This window comes from Pieris rapae, chromosome 9 (genome assembly GCF_905147795.1).
Source record: "Pieris rapae chromosome 9, ilPieRapa1.1, whole genome shotgun sequence".
NCBI lineage: Eukaryota > Metazoa > Arthropoda > Insecta > Lepidoptera > Pieridae > Pieris > Pieris rapae.
The window spans coordinates 3,796,726-3,812,614 of NC_059517.1; the positions used below are offsets into that span (position 1 = coordinate 3,796,726).

Sequence of the window (15,889 nt, forward strand, 5' to 3'; positions counted from 1 at the left end):
AAATGCATATTTAATCAAGTGAGTTCCCAACTATCGGAAGCGCAACACGGGTTTCGGCCTATGAGGAGTACCACTAGTAACCTCTTGAATTATATGGCTAATATTAGCCCAGCTGTGGACAGTGGAAAACAGGTAGACGCTGCTTATTTTGATATCAAAAAAGCGTTCGACCTGGTCGATAATGACGTGCTTTTGCAGAAGTTTGCACATATAGGATTCACTCCACACTTATTAAACTTTATGGCCAGTTCTATGGAAGATCGAACGCAATACGTGGATTACGCGGGGTGTAGGTCAGAGGCCTACTTTACGAGATCAGGCGTGACACAAGGCAGCAATTTGGGACCGTTAGAATTTCTGATAATGCTGAATGACCTACCGAAAGTTGTCAAGAATGCAAAGTGCTTGCTCTTCGCTGATGATCTCAAACTGTACATGCCTATAGAGAGTATAGATGACTGCATTCGGCTGCAGGAAGACATTGATCGAGTGGTTAACTGGAGCAGGAGAAATAGATTGGAGTTTAATTTGGCAAAATGTAAAGTGATATCTTTTTCAAGGGCACGGTTAATCACTCGGTACAATTATACCATTAGTGGGCTAACCTTGGCGCAAGTCTCAGAGGTCAAGGATTTGGGAGTTTATTTTGATACGAATCTTGGTTTCGCGCGACATGTAGAGATGGTATGCAAAAAGGCGTACAGAAATCTGGGGTTCGTATTAAGAACAGCTTGTGGCCTTGAAAACATCGGTGCGATCAAAATCTTATACAACGCGCTAGTGAGAAGTCACTTGGAGTGCAACGCAATGGTGTGGGCCCCATATGAGGCTAAATACAGTCTCATGTTAGAGCGAGTACAAAATAAATTCACTCGCTACCTCTACAAGAGACTGTATGGAGTGTTGCTCTTGTGTATCCGCTCTTCTGTGAGGCGGACAACAGCCAGTTCGGGCTGAGCCCACGCTGGCGGTGTGGTTGTTCGCGTCCTGCCGATGCAGAACGGTACTGGGGCGGGCGTATAGCCCTTGGTGTGGCGGAGACGAGGAGCGTCGGGCTCGACTCGTCTCAATCGTCTTCTTTTGTTTCCTCATCCGTTGTGGGGGGCGTCGGGCAGCGTCGCGGCTCGCGGTCTAGTCCCGCCGAGAGCGGCGAGATGACCTGCGGGTGATGCTGCGTTGTCCGTCCGTGCCCCGGTGTCTGCTACGGTGGGGGTACCCGCGCGAATCAGTTCGCGCGGATACGAAAATCTTGTGTCTGGAGGTCTGGAGTGCCACGGCGCGAGTTGCTGCAAGTGCGGGAAGCGGGACGCGTCCGCTTGCTCGAACATGTTCTTCGCCGCCTGTGCTACGAAGTCGTCGATGCTCTCTAGGCGTAGGTCGCGTGCGATGGTGGCGTTTCTCACGTATCGCTGCGCGTTTACTGCGCGCCGGAGTGTAGTATTCTGCACGGTGCGCAGTCGTTGGCGGCTCGTTTCTGAGGTGAGCGCGAACCATGCTGGCGCCGCGTACGTTAGGTGCGGGCGGATGTACATTTTGTAGAGTGTGAGCTTGGTGCGCAGCGGTAAGTTGCCCGACACTAGCGGGCGAAGCTTCCTCAGCGCCCACTTAGCCCTGCCGGCAGCCATAGAGACGTGTTTTGACATGGTTAGCCTCCGATCTACCTGTACTCCCAGATAGGTGACCGTGCTCTGCCATGTCAGGTCCTCGTTGAGAAAGCGTAGCGGTGGCGGTGTATGCTTAGCACCGAAGGTTATTGCTTGGGTCTTCTTTGGGTTCGCGGCGAGTCTCCACTTGTCCAGCCATTCAGGGAGCAGGTCGAGCGAACGCTGGACTTTTTTGGCGGCGTGTTGGTTGTTGAGAGACGTCGCTATATACGCCGTGTCGTCGGCGTAGAGCGCGAGTTTGCATCCCTCGGCGCACGGGACATCGTCGGTGTAGAGGGCGTAGAGGGCCGGCGCGATGACGCTGCCCTGCGGGACGCCCGCCGTTATCTTGCGTTGGCTCGACGTCGCCTTACCGACTGCCACCGTAAAGCGACGGTCCTCGAGGTAGGAGCGGAGCACCGCTACGATGCGGCGAGGCAGTGGAGATTCTGCGAGCTTGAGCACCAGGCCGGCGTGCCAGACGCGGTCGAACGCCTTTTCCATGTCTAGCATGACGGCGACTGCCGCCTCTTTCCTGTTAAGGGCGGTCGCGGCGGTGTAGATGATTCTTGTTAGCTGCTGCGTGGTGCTGTGTTCGCTGCGGAATCCAAATTGTTCGGGCCTCGGCTCTATGTGCTTGTTGTAGTGTCGCAGCAGAAGCCTCTCAAACATTTTAGACTGGGTCGACAGCAGGGTGATAGGCCGGTAACTCTCCGGCCTGGTGGTGTCTTTGCCTGGTTTGGGGATTGTGATTAGTTTTCCTTCCTTCCAAGAGCTCGGAAAGAGCCCGTGTCGGACGATCCCGGTGAAGAGGCGTGCGAGCGCCGCTAGCCAGCGCATCGGGAGGTGGCGGAGTGCTCGGTGAGTGATGCCGTCGGGTCCGGGAGCCTTCTTTAGTGGCAGCGAGGTGATCACTTTCCGTACCTGTGTGGGCGAAAAAAAGATTGCTTCTTCGTCGGGCGGCGGCGGCCTCGAGGCTAGCGCACGGGCTGCGCTCTCGACCTCTTCGATGCGGCTAGGAGAGACCGCGGGATTTGGCGAAAACTGGTCCTCGAAGTGGGATGCTAGCAGTTCGGCTCGCCCGGCGTCGTCGTAGATGTAGACGCCGTCGCGGTCGCGCAGCGGGCGTATGGGCTCGGGAGTTCTGTAAAGTCTGCGGCAGAGGCCATAGAGTCGCTCTTGCTCCACGGTGGCTTCTCCGAGGATCCTCTCCCAGGTCAGCCTCTGGTGTTTGGTCAGCTCCGCCTTGACGTGGTCGGTCGCCTGGTAGAGTTTGGCTTTGATCCTCGGGCAACGGGTGCGCTGCCATTGCCTCCTAAGGGCGCGTTTCGCGCGAATCAGCCGGCTTATGTAGGCTGGCAGCGGCGGTGCGGATGTCGGAGGGTCGCGTTCGCTCGTGGCACTCCGTAGCGCGTTTTGGATGGCGGCTGTGATGGTATCGGCCATCGCGTTCACTTCTGCGGCTGTGGTTGGCGGCCCTGGAGTCGGTGCGCTCTCCATGATGGCGGTGAATGCGTCCCAGTCCGTTACCTGCACCGATGAACGTGCAGGCGGAATGGGTGGCCCCGTGACAATGCAGAGCACCGGCTGGTGGTCAGACTGGAGGTTGTCCATCAGGACCTGCTGTTCGATGTGAGACGCCACTCCCTTGTGCGCGATGAGGTCGATTGTGTCCGGTGTTTGGTTGTCGTCGTAGGGGTAGTGTGTCGGTGAGTCCGGCCCCTCTACCGTGAAACCTAGAGCCTCGGCGTAGTGCGCCAGCCTGTTACCGCGGGAATTGCAAAGATTAGAGTGCCAATCGGTGTGTTTCGCATTCCAGTCGCCCGCGATAATCGTCGGCTGGTCGTGGTTGAGTAGCGTGCGCAGCGCCTCCGGTGTGAATTTTTCTGCTGGCGGGCAGTAGAGAGCTAAGAGGCGGGTGGGTTGTCCGGCGATTGTCAGCTCCACGCCCAACGTGTGAAACTGTTGGTGGTTGCAGGCTGGTATTGTGCGGTGCGCGATTGAGCGCCGGATGAATATAGCGAGGCCACGGTAGGCTTTACCATCTGTAGGGCACACATTATTTTCCCTATATACTATATACCCCGGTGCGCTCAGACGGTCTGTGGCGCGTAGCATGTGCTCACTGATGAGTGCCACATCGATGTTATATTCGCGTAGGACGTGGCGTAGTAGGACGACCTTTCGTCTCAGGCCGTCGGCGTTCCAATGTAGAAGGCGTAGGTTCATTGTGTAAACCTTACGCCTTGGCTGCGCGACCTACGTCCCCCGGATGGCAGGGGGTGATCTGCGTTTTTGGTGGCGAGCAGTTGTTTAACTGCTTTGTCCACAACCCTGCTTACTTCCGCCGCGGTGAAGTAATTCTCACCGGGGCCCCGACTACGGGGGCGCTCAGTCGTAGCAGTAGATGTGGCGCGCTGTGCGAGCGCAGGAGTTGGGGCCGGTCCTCTGGGTTTTCCCCTGCCTCTGCGGCGGGGCCGGCGCGTTGGAGCCGCTGCGTCCATCGACGAAGTTGTCGGTAGTGCCTGCGAAGAAGAATAAACGTGTTTGCCTGCGGGCGTAGGCGCAGGCGCAGGCGCGCGATGTTGTTGGTGGTGTTGCTGTTGGTGAGCCACGGTTCCGCCGCGTCGGTTTCGCGCCTCATCCTTCAGTACCGGGCACGTGGAGTGGTTAGCAGGGTGTGGGCCCTGGCAGTTGGCACACTTGGGTGTGCTTCCTTTCGGTAGAGGGCAATCAGCCGCGCGGTGGCCTTCCCCGCAGCGGACGCATGCAATGCGTCGGTGGCATTGGTGGGACGAGTGCCGGAAGCCTTGGCAGCGGTAGCACTGCGCGGGGCCCCGCTTGCCTCTCCAGACTTCTATGGTCACCCCCGGCATGCAGAGTAGCTCCTTGACATTATAGATGGCCGGAGTTAGCTCGGGAGTGCGGCGCAGGATTGCGAGGAATATACACCCCGGTCTTCCTTTCGCAGCACGGATGGGCTGCACATGTTCGGGCTCGAAGCCGAGGTTTCGTAGCTCGGCGAGGATCAGCTCTGGGTCGGTGTCCACAGGGATGCCGCGGATAGCTACCTTAAGTTGACGTTCTGCGGGCAGAGAATATGAGAAGTATACGACCTGTACACCTTTTTTCTCTAAATCTGCCAGATACCGCTGGACGACTCGGTATTCGTCCCCGTCCTCCGGCGAGATTTTGAGGCCCGTTCCGAACGCTCTGGCGTTGATTGTTCGTCCCAGGCGATTCTTCATTTCCTTGACGTGGCTTAGCCAGTCAGGCAGGGACTCAATGATGAATGGCGGGTACTTGGGCGCCTGTGCTGTTGCCGATGTTGTTGCCGTTGTTGGAGGCAGAGGCGCAAGTGTTGGACGCTTTGCCACAGCTGGGGCAGTCGCCATTACAGCGTACGTGGGTGCAACTGAAACAGGCACAGGCACAGGCATCACAGGCACAGGCGTCACAGGTACGGGTAAAACAGGCGCGGATGTTACAGGCGCGGGCGTCACAGGCACGGGCGTCACAGGCACAGGTGTCATAGTCACTGGCGTCGTGGGCGCGGCGGGTTCCGAGGAGGCTGTGTTGCACTCTTCGGGTGTTAGCGTCTCCATCAGGCGGCGGCGGCGCGGGTCTCGTTGAGACAGCTGCGCCGGCTGTGGCTGTGAAAGCGGCGGCGTTATGACCGCACACTTGCGCTTTGGGGTCGCCCGGGCTTCGTCTTCGTCCGAGTCGGGTGGCGGGGGGCGACGTAGCGATGGTTGCTGGCTGGCTATAGGCAGCGTAACTTGATCGTCCCTGGAAGTAGGCGTCGCTGTTAAAGGTATTCCTTCACTTTGTTTTAGGCTGTGGTGAGTGTGTGCTAGGTAGTAGCACATGGCTTTAGCAAGCCCCGGCGTTACAACTTGATCACGGAGCGTTTTCGTAACGAATATCACGTCGCTCTCGTATCCGGCGCGGGGAGACACTGGCTGTGGTGGCTGTAGGTCACCTTCTAGCCTCGCGAGCAACTCTTCTGGGTTGCAGACGCGGACGAGGTCTACCTGTGAATTATTATTATTATTACGCGACACTCCTACGACCGTGTGTGACACTATAGGCGATGGCGACGGTGACGCGGCTCGACCGCGAGAGCGGGAGCGTTCATTGGCGCGCGGGCCAGACTCGCGGAGCACGGTTTCGGCCGTACACTGCACTGAATTAGTAGGCGGCGGCGGCGGCGCGGCTCGTCCGCGAGAGCGGGAGCGTTCATTGGCACGCGGGCCAGAATCACAAAGTACGGTTTCGGTCGTACATGGCACTACATTAGAAGGCGGCGGTGGCGACGCGACTCGACCGCGAGAGCGGGAGCGAGCAATGGCGCGCGGGCCAGAATCGCGACGTACTCTTTGCTCCATTCGGAGAGCAGAAATCGGGCTAGGCCCAGGCACTTTTATGTTTGCTTGAGTGCAGGCATCCTACATGGCACGAAGGAGCGCAACACAACACAAGCGAACACTAAGCACTGGTACTGGCACTAAAACACTGGAGCGGCGGAGCGGAGACGTCCGCACTGGTCGGCGGTCGGACTGCGAATGTGTATGGAGTGTATCCCTTGTATCCGCTTATGTACCCGACCCTGTTTGTTCTGGGTATGGTGGGGTATGACCAGCTACGCCTCAGAAGAGAGGTAGCTGTGACCGTTTATATATTTAAAATACTTACGGGTCGGGTGCATAATCCGGATATAATGGAGAGACTGGGTCTACGGGTACCAAGTAGAAACCTGAGGCTTACGTCCAAGCTTTTGGATGTACCGCGCGCACATTCCAACTTGGTTAGCAAAGCGCCACTCACGCGAGCAATACAGATCATTAACAAAATTTCCATTGAGGTGGACCTATTTGTTTGTACGCTGGCTGAGTTCACAAGAGTTGCTTGCTATATTGTTAGTTATAAGGTTTAGGAATTTTAGTTTAATTTTTTAATGTTTGTATGTAGGTTAGTTGGTGTGGGTAGTATAATGGATTTCTATCGCATTAGTTTTAACTGTAAAGATAGGAAAATTTAATGGAAAATAAATAAATAAATAAATAAATCATATATTTTTAGTATAGACAAGCATAATATAATGAGACTTCTATGACTGATATGTCATCAATTCTTTTGGTCTATAACTTGCCTTAGAATATTATTTTTATCGTCTCCGTACGAAAAAGTGTTAATAGCGACGGGATTTGATTTAGAGAGTCACATGCATAGGTTAACACTGTTTATTGTAGGACATATATAAAATTGTATGATACTATTCTTCTAATTCCTGTGTTTATTTTCAATGGTCACATCCAATATATTGTAGTTACGCCAGAATTAGAGCTCCAAACCGTTATCAAACAAAGCCGAATAGTCAAATTCCATAGGCTCCGCTTTGCATTCTTAAGTTTATTTCTTCAGAGTTTGGGATAACATAATATGCTAATTATTTCCTATTAAATATTATATTTACGATCTAATTATAAGATAAGACCTTAAAACACTGGGAAGTTGAAGTATGAATAAGATGTTATTAATATATATAATTGCTTATATTGCAAACAGATTGTGTAACGATTGCTTAGATTATATCTGTTTTTTTTAATTAAATTTGCCTAATAACCCTTTTTCTGAACCATGTTGCCTTTCTTTTCCAACTTGACTGTATAGTTATTATATATAAAGTAAACATAGTTTACAGGAGATCCTGTTTTTTCTTTCGTTATTTAAAATATCTATATTATTTTGTTATGAGAGATGCAACTATACTATTGCAAAACTTCAAAGCCTAAGATTAAAAATAATACCATTCAATATTGAATATAGACCATTTGCAATGGTTCGTGACATGTGCATCGGTGTCATCCCGAACACGGCGTAAGCGCAGCTGTATTGTGCAATATAGCTTGATTACTTGGCTGTTTTCGCAAATATATATTCAATCGGTTACTTTTTTTATTAAGGCCTTTTAAATACAGACTTTTTAGCTTGATCTATACAATTTTTTTTTCAGTTTTCGTATTGGTAGGATTTTCAATACGATGATATCTAGCATCAGCTGGAACGGATGTATTCTCTATGCAAGTTTAATACGAAAGACTAGGTGAATCCTATTTGAATTTTGGATGGTCGTCTTTTGTTAAATTTTATCGTTACAACCTGTTTTCGATGTTATGTATTGTTCGTGCTATAACAAAAGTTCTTTCACGGTTGAATGCTATGTACTACGGCATAGCTGGCAATGACATAGAGTTTTATAAAATTAAATAGTTAAAATGTAAAAATTGATGCATTAAGTATTATTGGTATGGCAACCTGAACATCAAGAAGTTTAATTACCCTTATACATATTACTGTATCTTAGTTCTCTATAGTTATAAATTAATATAAATAAAAAGTAATAATGTAAGATATTGATTTCATAATAAATTATACAAAGGCTTCTATCTCGTGCTTCGTACGAAATTATACCTATGAAAGGACACGAAATCCGTGAGGTACTTTAGCCCGTATCACGCTCTTCGTTAGAATCGTTCCTATATAAGGTCCAAGTTAATCCACTTTTAAACATTCAGGAGTCAACTTCCAGTATCAACAGCCCTTTGTATTAAGGGCAATAATACTTCTTTTATATCATAATTAAATAAAATCGAATTCACGATGATTTTAGTAAGTAAAATTTGTGTTAAGTACTGGCACATTATTTATCATTACATTGCTAATTTATGGATTTTTTTTTTTCAGTGGGCGATCTGTTTAACTGCACTTGTGTGGACCACAACTAAATGTGAACCACCAGTTAACAGCTATCTACCTCCATCTGGTAGTAATTCTAGACCATCTTCTCAATATGGCACACCAGCTCTAAATGGTCAAAGGGGCCGGGGCCAGCCTCAATCTCAAAGATTCCAAAATCAACCTTCCGATAGTTTTAACACACCTGGCTCGGGACAAAGTCTGACATCTGAATATGGGGTACCTGGCCAAGGATCTGGTTTTCCAAGGGGTGGTCAACGTGGATTGGGACAGGGCAACATACCAAGCTCGCAATACGGATCTCCAAATGGTTTTGATGGGCAATCATCATTTGGTTCAGGTAGCAATCGTCCTCAAACATCTTACGGAACACCAAATCAAGATGGTTATAACCAATTTGGAGGACGCAATGCTCAAAGACCTGATGCTGCCTACGGAACACCTGCAAGTGGCTTCCAGCCATCCGGTGGTTTTGGCTCTGATGGATTTTCCGGTTCTGGTTCTCGCCCTGGAAGTAGAGGCCGTCAACCGCAGAGAGGCTCACCTTCGTCATCTTATGGAACCCCTGATTTCGGTAATAATGTAGATGGTTCAAGTCAAAATTATCGTGGATCAGGGGTAGATGGTTCTAATGTAAGTAAAAAATAACTGTCAACCTTTAAATAAAACAAGAAAATAAACATTACTTAATTAAGAGCTTTAAAGCTTATGATTTACAGAATCTTATTTTTCCAGGAACCTGCCAAATATCAGTTTAGTTATGAGGTAGACGATGCTGAAACAGGTACAAAATTCGGTCATTCCGAGCAAAGAGATGGTGATGTAGCTATTGGGGAATATAACGTAGTGCTACCTGACGGTAGGAAACAGATTGTTGAGTATGAGGCTGACCAGGATGGATATAAGCCTCAAATACGATACGAGGGTTTGTTTATTCTTTCCTATAAAATTAAGCAATGGGTTTAGTAGAATTTTATTGAATTTAAAAAGCATACAGTATTATCTTAAATTATTGGCCGTTGTCCGCTTCCGGAATGAATCACAATGAGGCAGAGTATTTCGATCTATACAGAATAGCCCTTTGTTTGAAAACACTGGTTGCGTTCGTTTCACTGGTCTCGATTCGAAACTATTCATTTACATAAATGTTTTGGTATTTTAAACAGTTTTTCGTTTTCAGGAGATGCATCTGGTTCCGGATCTGGCTTTGGGTCCGGCGTTGGATTTGGTAAATCATTTTTTACAAAAGATAGTACAATTGGCCCCAATCTATCTAAATTTTTAGATTTAAAGCATAAATTACCTTAAAATACTTTATTTCCCTTGTAAACACTACATTAACTAATTTATTAAAGTTGATATTTAATTTATGACACTGATTATATGAGTACGTGGATTTCTTTAAACGTTTTTTATTGTTGTTTTATTTATGTACAGGTGGTGGTCGTGGAAGTGGTCAAGGGGGCAGCCAAGGATATCCTCGTGGTGGTGCAGGTGCTAATGCGTTTGCCGGTGCTGATGCTGGTTATCCGCGAGGTCCTGGTTCTCAAGGTATCTCTGGTGGTTTTGGACAAAGCGCACCTGGTGGACAAGGAGGAAACTTCCCTGGCGCTGGGTATCCCGGTCGCGGCCAAGGCCCGAGAGGCCCTGGTTTTGGGTCAGGTGGTGACGACGAAGGCTATCCTAGTGGTGGACCAAACGGACCGAGAGGTTCTGGATATTAATGGATTCCCTAAGCAGACGGTTGCTCAACATTTCTCACTTTGTACGCTTTGTAAATAAACGATGAAATATAAACTGACTTCTTTTTAAAGCATTTAATAACAAAATTTAACTTCAAATAAAGCTCATTCGGAAATGCAGCGATACATTTTTCGCACTGTTCCTATTAATACTGGAAGTTTACTATTTTATGTTTCTACACTACAGAATGAAAATCTCTTAATTAATAACAAAAAATAATTTAGCGAAACTAAATGCAATTCGAAAAATATTAACGTTTTACGTGCAGTTAAGATAAGAAAAACCGTAATTTGCTTAAGATCGAGAAACGTTTTTAACTTGTTTCAAAAGTTTTATAACTGTGACATCATATTATAATTTGTAATACAACCATCATCATTACGATTGAAAATGAAATTCTCATGATAGCTCCGATACCTGTAAAATAAAATACCAAATAAGCATATCTTTGCAAATATAAAGCAATCACTCCCTAACTAGAGTTCGTTAAAAGTTGAATACAATTAACACTTAATATTGTTTATGGCCTACCTTGGTCATTCTGAGATTCAACTACCGCCATCTCTATGTCATCATACGAGCTAATCTGAGTATGTTGATCAAATAATTTGTTTATTTCCTCATTAATAACGTCCTCAGATATCGGATCGATTCTATTGTCTTCTGCGCGTATTATATGATGTACAACCTCGTCTTGATACAAAGGCGCTATACTGGCCTGACACTGAAAATTTTATAGTGAATACGATTCGCTATGGTGGAATATTTCTATTGTAACAATTCATGTTTAAATTATACATGCAAATATAGCCTAATCTTTATTCATGACGCGTTCAAGATACCACGAATCTATGATTATAAAAAAATAACTTTTTAAAGTTATGACTTTTGAATCGGTCGTAGTGTGATGAACTCTATATCTGTGGCCATATGTCAGGTATATGATAAATGCAATTTTATTGCTTTACAGGACAAGCAATTAAATTACAATAAAATCTTTAAGGCACTATTATAATATGAAACACGCAGTGTATTAATAAGTTATACTGAGCAAAAATTAACTTATCACTATCTGACCACAGATATAAGGCTCCTCGATAGTTGTAATATTCAACAAGAAATGTCTGAATTAGTTATTTCTGAAATTAGCGGTTTTATTTCTACCTTTCAGGTATATAATATTAGTTATTTTTGTAATTTTAATATAATATTCTGTTTCTTATTTTACTTTGCAAAAACGAAATACGAATACATATATGTTTAATAAAAAAAATATAGCAGTTTCTTTGATAGTAACAAATACATACGTACAACGCAACGGTTCGACGAAAGAAAGCCATTCTTTCATCTATCTTTTGTTACGGTAGTATTTATTTAAATATTTTACTCTACTCCCTACTACGATGTCCCTGCCATCGTATCCAGGGACCTTATATTTATTACGGTACTATATTTATATAACTATACCTTCAGTTGTAATATTCCATTTTTAAAATGTTCTTTTTTCACTATGAATCTTAATTGCAGTATAGTTTCTCTTGCATCCGGACGTTCTCTTGATATTCTATACCAGGGACCGGTGACATATTTTCTAGGAGCTGCCTCATTATTAATTAGCCATTTTAATCGGGCCTGCGGCCGAGATCTTGACGATGAGCAGTTGACAGCTATGATATCTCCTACTCTATAATCTTCTTCGAGCCCTGTAACTTGGGGTCGTCTATATGGTAATACTGAAACATATTTGCATATTTTGGAAAATGATTTATTAAAATCTAAATGAATATATAAGTTATTACTGTAATTGTTTTCAGTTGACTTTAGGACCTTAGCAAAACATAGAAAATTCAATGCAGTTAAATTCATCTTTTACATTCTGCAATCAACATACTCACTGATTTTAAATTTATGAACACTATAGGCGCATAAATAGTGCAGGATTGGATTACCGAATTATTGGTGCAAATAATTTATTTGACTTTAGCTTAGTTGCATGCCAAATGTGGATTTAACTGGGGAACATAATACCCACAAATAGCTTTTATATTTATACGTTATTTAAAGTATTGTATCTTCGAAATATGTCTAATTGGGCTATAAGCTTATTTTATTACAATAATAATAATTATTCCGTAAAACACTTAATATAAAAACGGGCTATTACGGGGTTACTTACGATGTACACTGATATTTCTTTCGTCATGAACGGTTATGAAATAAGGCCCTTCTCCTGACAATTCACATCTGTACAATCCAGCAGAACCGGAAGTCAAGTTTGACAATTTTATGACATTACTTGACGAATCTTTTTCCTGTAAATATTAATTTAAAAATATGTTACATATTCATAGAAGTTAAGTGAAACAAAATCTTGGTGCCGTCAAACAATAATTTCTTGATAAATTATGTATATTGTACCTACTGTCATAAAAATAAACTTATTTTTAAAAAAACATTAGAATGTTGTGGGTATTTATTTCCCCACTAACTCAATAATTCCCAAATTTCGTTATTTAGTTACAATATAGTTATCGTAAAGTAGATTATTATCGATAATCGTATTCCAAAAGTCCAGAGAAATTTTCAAATATAAACATAGCTCATATCGATCTCGGCCGTGGCCGCAAATTTATAACAAATAAATGAAAAACACATTTCGTTAGTAAATGTAAAATCAGATGCCAGTCTAGCATATCTTAGCTCAGTTACAACAGCAGGATAATCTTTTACGTGCTCACGAAAGCCCTTCAAACACTGCCAACTTTTTAGTTAGGACTAAAATCGCGTTAATTTTTTCGCCCCCATCCAGGACGTCACGATCTGGAGCCGAATATGCTAACCACTAAACGAATACAGTCATGTTTGTTATACACTATAGAGACATTTAGATGTTCATTGAATGTAGCGGCACGCACTTAACAAGTAATGTTATCTAAATATTGTTTTATGGAATCGAGTGTTTAACATCTAGAGAGGTCCTCGTGTATGAGAACTGGGGCAGGTTAAATTTCCCAATATGTGTTACGATATCGGTGGTGGGATTGTTATAAATTTTTTTAAAAGCGCACTTCGTGCATGTACGATAGGAAAAACTTTAAAACTCATCTATCGACTTTGATATCGATATCGACCAATTACATTTGATTTTATAAAAAATATTTATGATTTTTTATAATTAATTAGTAAAATAATGATGAATTAATTATTAACGAGTTTGTTACTTTTTACACACACAAAGAGTGCATACAACTTTCTACCATTTGTTACCTTTATTAATTATATTAGGATTAAATATTTATGCAAATTATTATTTAACTTGTAGTAAACCAAAATACCGAATTTTGTTAATTGAGACTTTGACCTGGGTAGGCTTTTAGAGACCGCTCTAAATGCAGGAGCAGTTCGACTGCACTTGATGCAAGGCAGAAAACCACAAAAAGACAGGAGGCAATTATGTGAAAGAAAGGGGAAATATATTATAACGACCAAACTTAACGAAACTAAAGTTTTGCTTTATGCCCTGCGGTAACATAGTCACATCGTTAATTCGGTCGTAGCGTGACTTCGATAAATAGACTATTCAGAACAAAGATTTTAATTTCTGAAATTTCTGTACCAAACTCTTAAAAATATAAACAATAGAATGTTACAAATATTTACTTACATCCACATTGACTCCGATTTGCGGAAAAAAATTATACTGAACGTTATTGCTCGGTACATATTTGTAGAACTCTATACCGTCTTTGTACCAATTGAGGGAGTACAACATTTCTCCTTCAAGATCATATTGGCATTGGAGTAGCACCGAGCCGCTTTCTACAGCGTGACTCGGTACAGTAAGCTCTGTGATTCGAATGCTTACTGCAAACTCTGTAAAAGAGATTCAATGAACTAGCCGATGCCTTTGAAAGTGTAATTAGTATATACTCTCCCGGTACTGACCGGGAGAGTTCGAGTCTAGGTGGTGCTGAATTAATTCAAGGAAGCTAGAATACTTTGACAATAATTGGTTCTTTAAATAAATATAAATGAAGCTAAAATTGCTTTAGATGTATAAGTACATTTATAGATTTTTAAGTGTACATTGTGTTTTGGCTCGGCCCTGGGTTGAAGTTGACCATACTTCTGTGAGTATCCAGTCAGGTTTCCTCTCGATGTTTTTGAACAAAATATAAAATGCGTATATTGAAACTAAAATTTGTGCACAGCTGTAATTCGAATACAACCTAAGTGTTGTGATTTGTGCGCTAGCAACACTGCTTAAAACAAATACCTGAAGTAATACATGTGGGTGCAATAAGTTCTGATTTCCCTCAGATAAATAATAACATTCGTATCCCGTTTTCAATGTCTCCCGTTTTTTCGTAAGCCGATAAACAATTTTTCAACATACAACATAAACGGAACATATTTTGTTGAATATTAATAACTATGACTAATTTTAGACGTATGCGTATATTGACATCTCACAGACGAAGCTTTTTTATTCACATGAAACGTGATGTCATATCTTATATATAAAATTCTTGTGTCACAATGTTAGTTACTATACTCCTCCGAAACGGCTTGGTTTTTATCCAATTTTATTTTAAACATATTCAGTAGGTCTGAGAATCGGCTACTATTTATTTGGCAAACACCTAAGCGATATGGGGTGTTTTATCATGTTCAAGAATTTTTTTTTATATCTTTGACGAAACTTTTTGTTTTTATTTTTTATGATACAACATATAAAAATATGTACAACCCTTAGTTTACACCCTCTACAATTAAACCGTTTTTTTTATTTGATAGGTACTTAAGGACTTTGAGGTTTGTCACCAGGGTAGAGTAGCAAAATGTTCCATGTTGGTTTGTACTAAAAGCCAGACTAGGCATTAAGGAGAAACGAAGTTCGCGGGGGCAGCTAGTATATATGTATTATATGATTAAAATATTTCCTGGCAATTTGATTGAAGTTCTTTAACACTTTTATGCAAATTTCCCTTATAATCATAATTGATTTGACTTTAATAAATCACAAACTAACCTTGTTTCAGAAGAAACAACAAACACAATGCAACACTTTTCCCACACATTTTCACTCCAGCTTTTAACCTTAAATAATCGCCATTTTAATCACCACTGTTCCCATATTGTATTGAATTGTTTATTATCTGAATTGACAATGGACTTCAATGTGGATTGGAGTTGCGGTAGTATAAGAATAAATAGGCCAGCGAAATCCGGCGACGCGTCTAATTTTAAAACTTAACTGTCCCGCGCATGCGCCGAACTTTCGCAGATTACATATTGCGTGTACATCGGTAATTTATGCACCTTTTATTAAAAATATGTATAGCAGTTATAATAAAGGGATTTTGTTAGTTTTTGTTTCTGACTTTTCCAATTTTTATTACACATACATACCACTTCCGTAAGTGAGAAACTGTTAATACTTGGTTAATTTTATTTTAACTAAAGGAAATATAAACAGTATTATTGGAACGTATTCTTAATTACATATTTATATTACGAATATGTTATTCAGTGTTAATATAGATGCTTAGAAAAGTGGTAAATTTAGCTTTTGATAACAAATTAATAGTAAAGTTTAATCATAATATTATATAAAAATGGCAGTAACAATGATTACGTCCTTTGGATTATATTATATTTAAAACTGTTGCCAAATCGTATGTGTGAGAATTAATCGTAAGGGTACGTGTGAAACACATTTATAAATATTAATAATTTTTATA

General features: G+C 43.1%; 2 protein-coding genes across 2 annotated transcripts; one reads left to right on the forward strand and one right to left on the reverse strand.

Moving 5' to 3' along the window:
• Positions 1–8,092: 8,092 nt before the first annotated feature.
• On the forward strand, positions 8,093–9,368 carry LOC110999757 (pro-resilin). The gene is made up of 2 exons (XM_045629584.1): positions 8,093–9,035; positions 9,138–9,368. Exons 1-2 carry the CDS (start codon positions 8,307–8,309, stop codon positions 9,366–9,368), a joined length of 960 nt encoding a protein of 319 aa, XP_045485540.1. The 5' UTR covers positions 8,093–8,306.
• LOC110999758 lies at positions 9,287–15,389 on the reverse strand. The gene is made up of 6 exons (XM_022268978.2): positions 15,178–15,389; positions 13,810–14,018; positions 12,322–12,457; positions 11,613–11,878; positions 10,677–10,869; positions 9,287–10,562 (listed from the first exon to the last, which is right to left on the reverse strand). The coding sequence occupies exons 1-6, from the start codon at positions 15,224–15,226 to the stop codon at positions 10,492–10,494; spliced, it is 924 nt and encodes a 307-aa protein (XP_022124670.2). The 5' UTR covers positions 15,227–15,389; the 3' UTR covers positions 9,287–10,491.
• Positions 15,390–15,889: the final 500 nt, after the last annotated feature.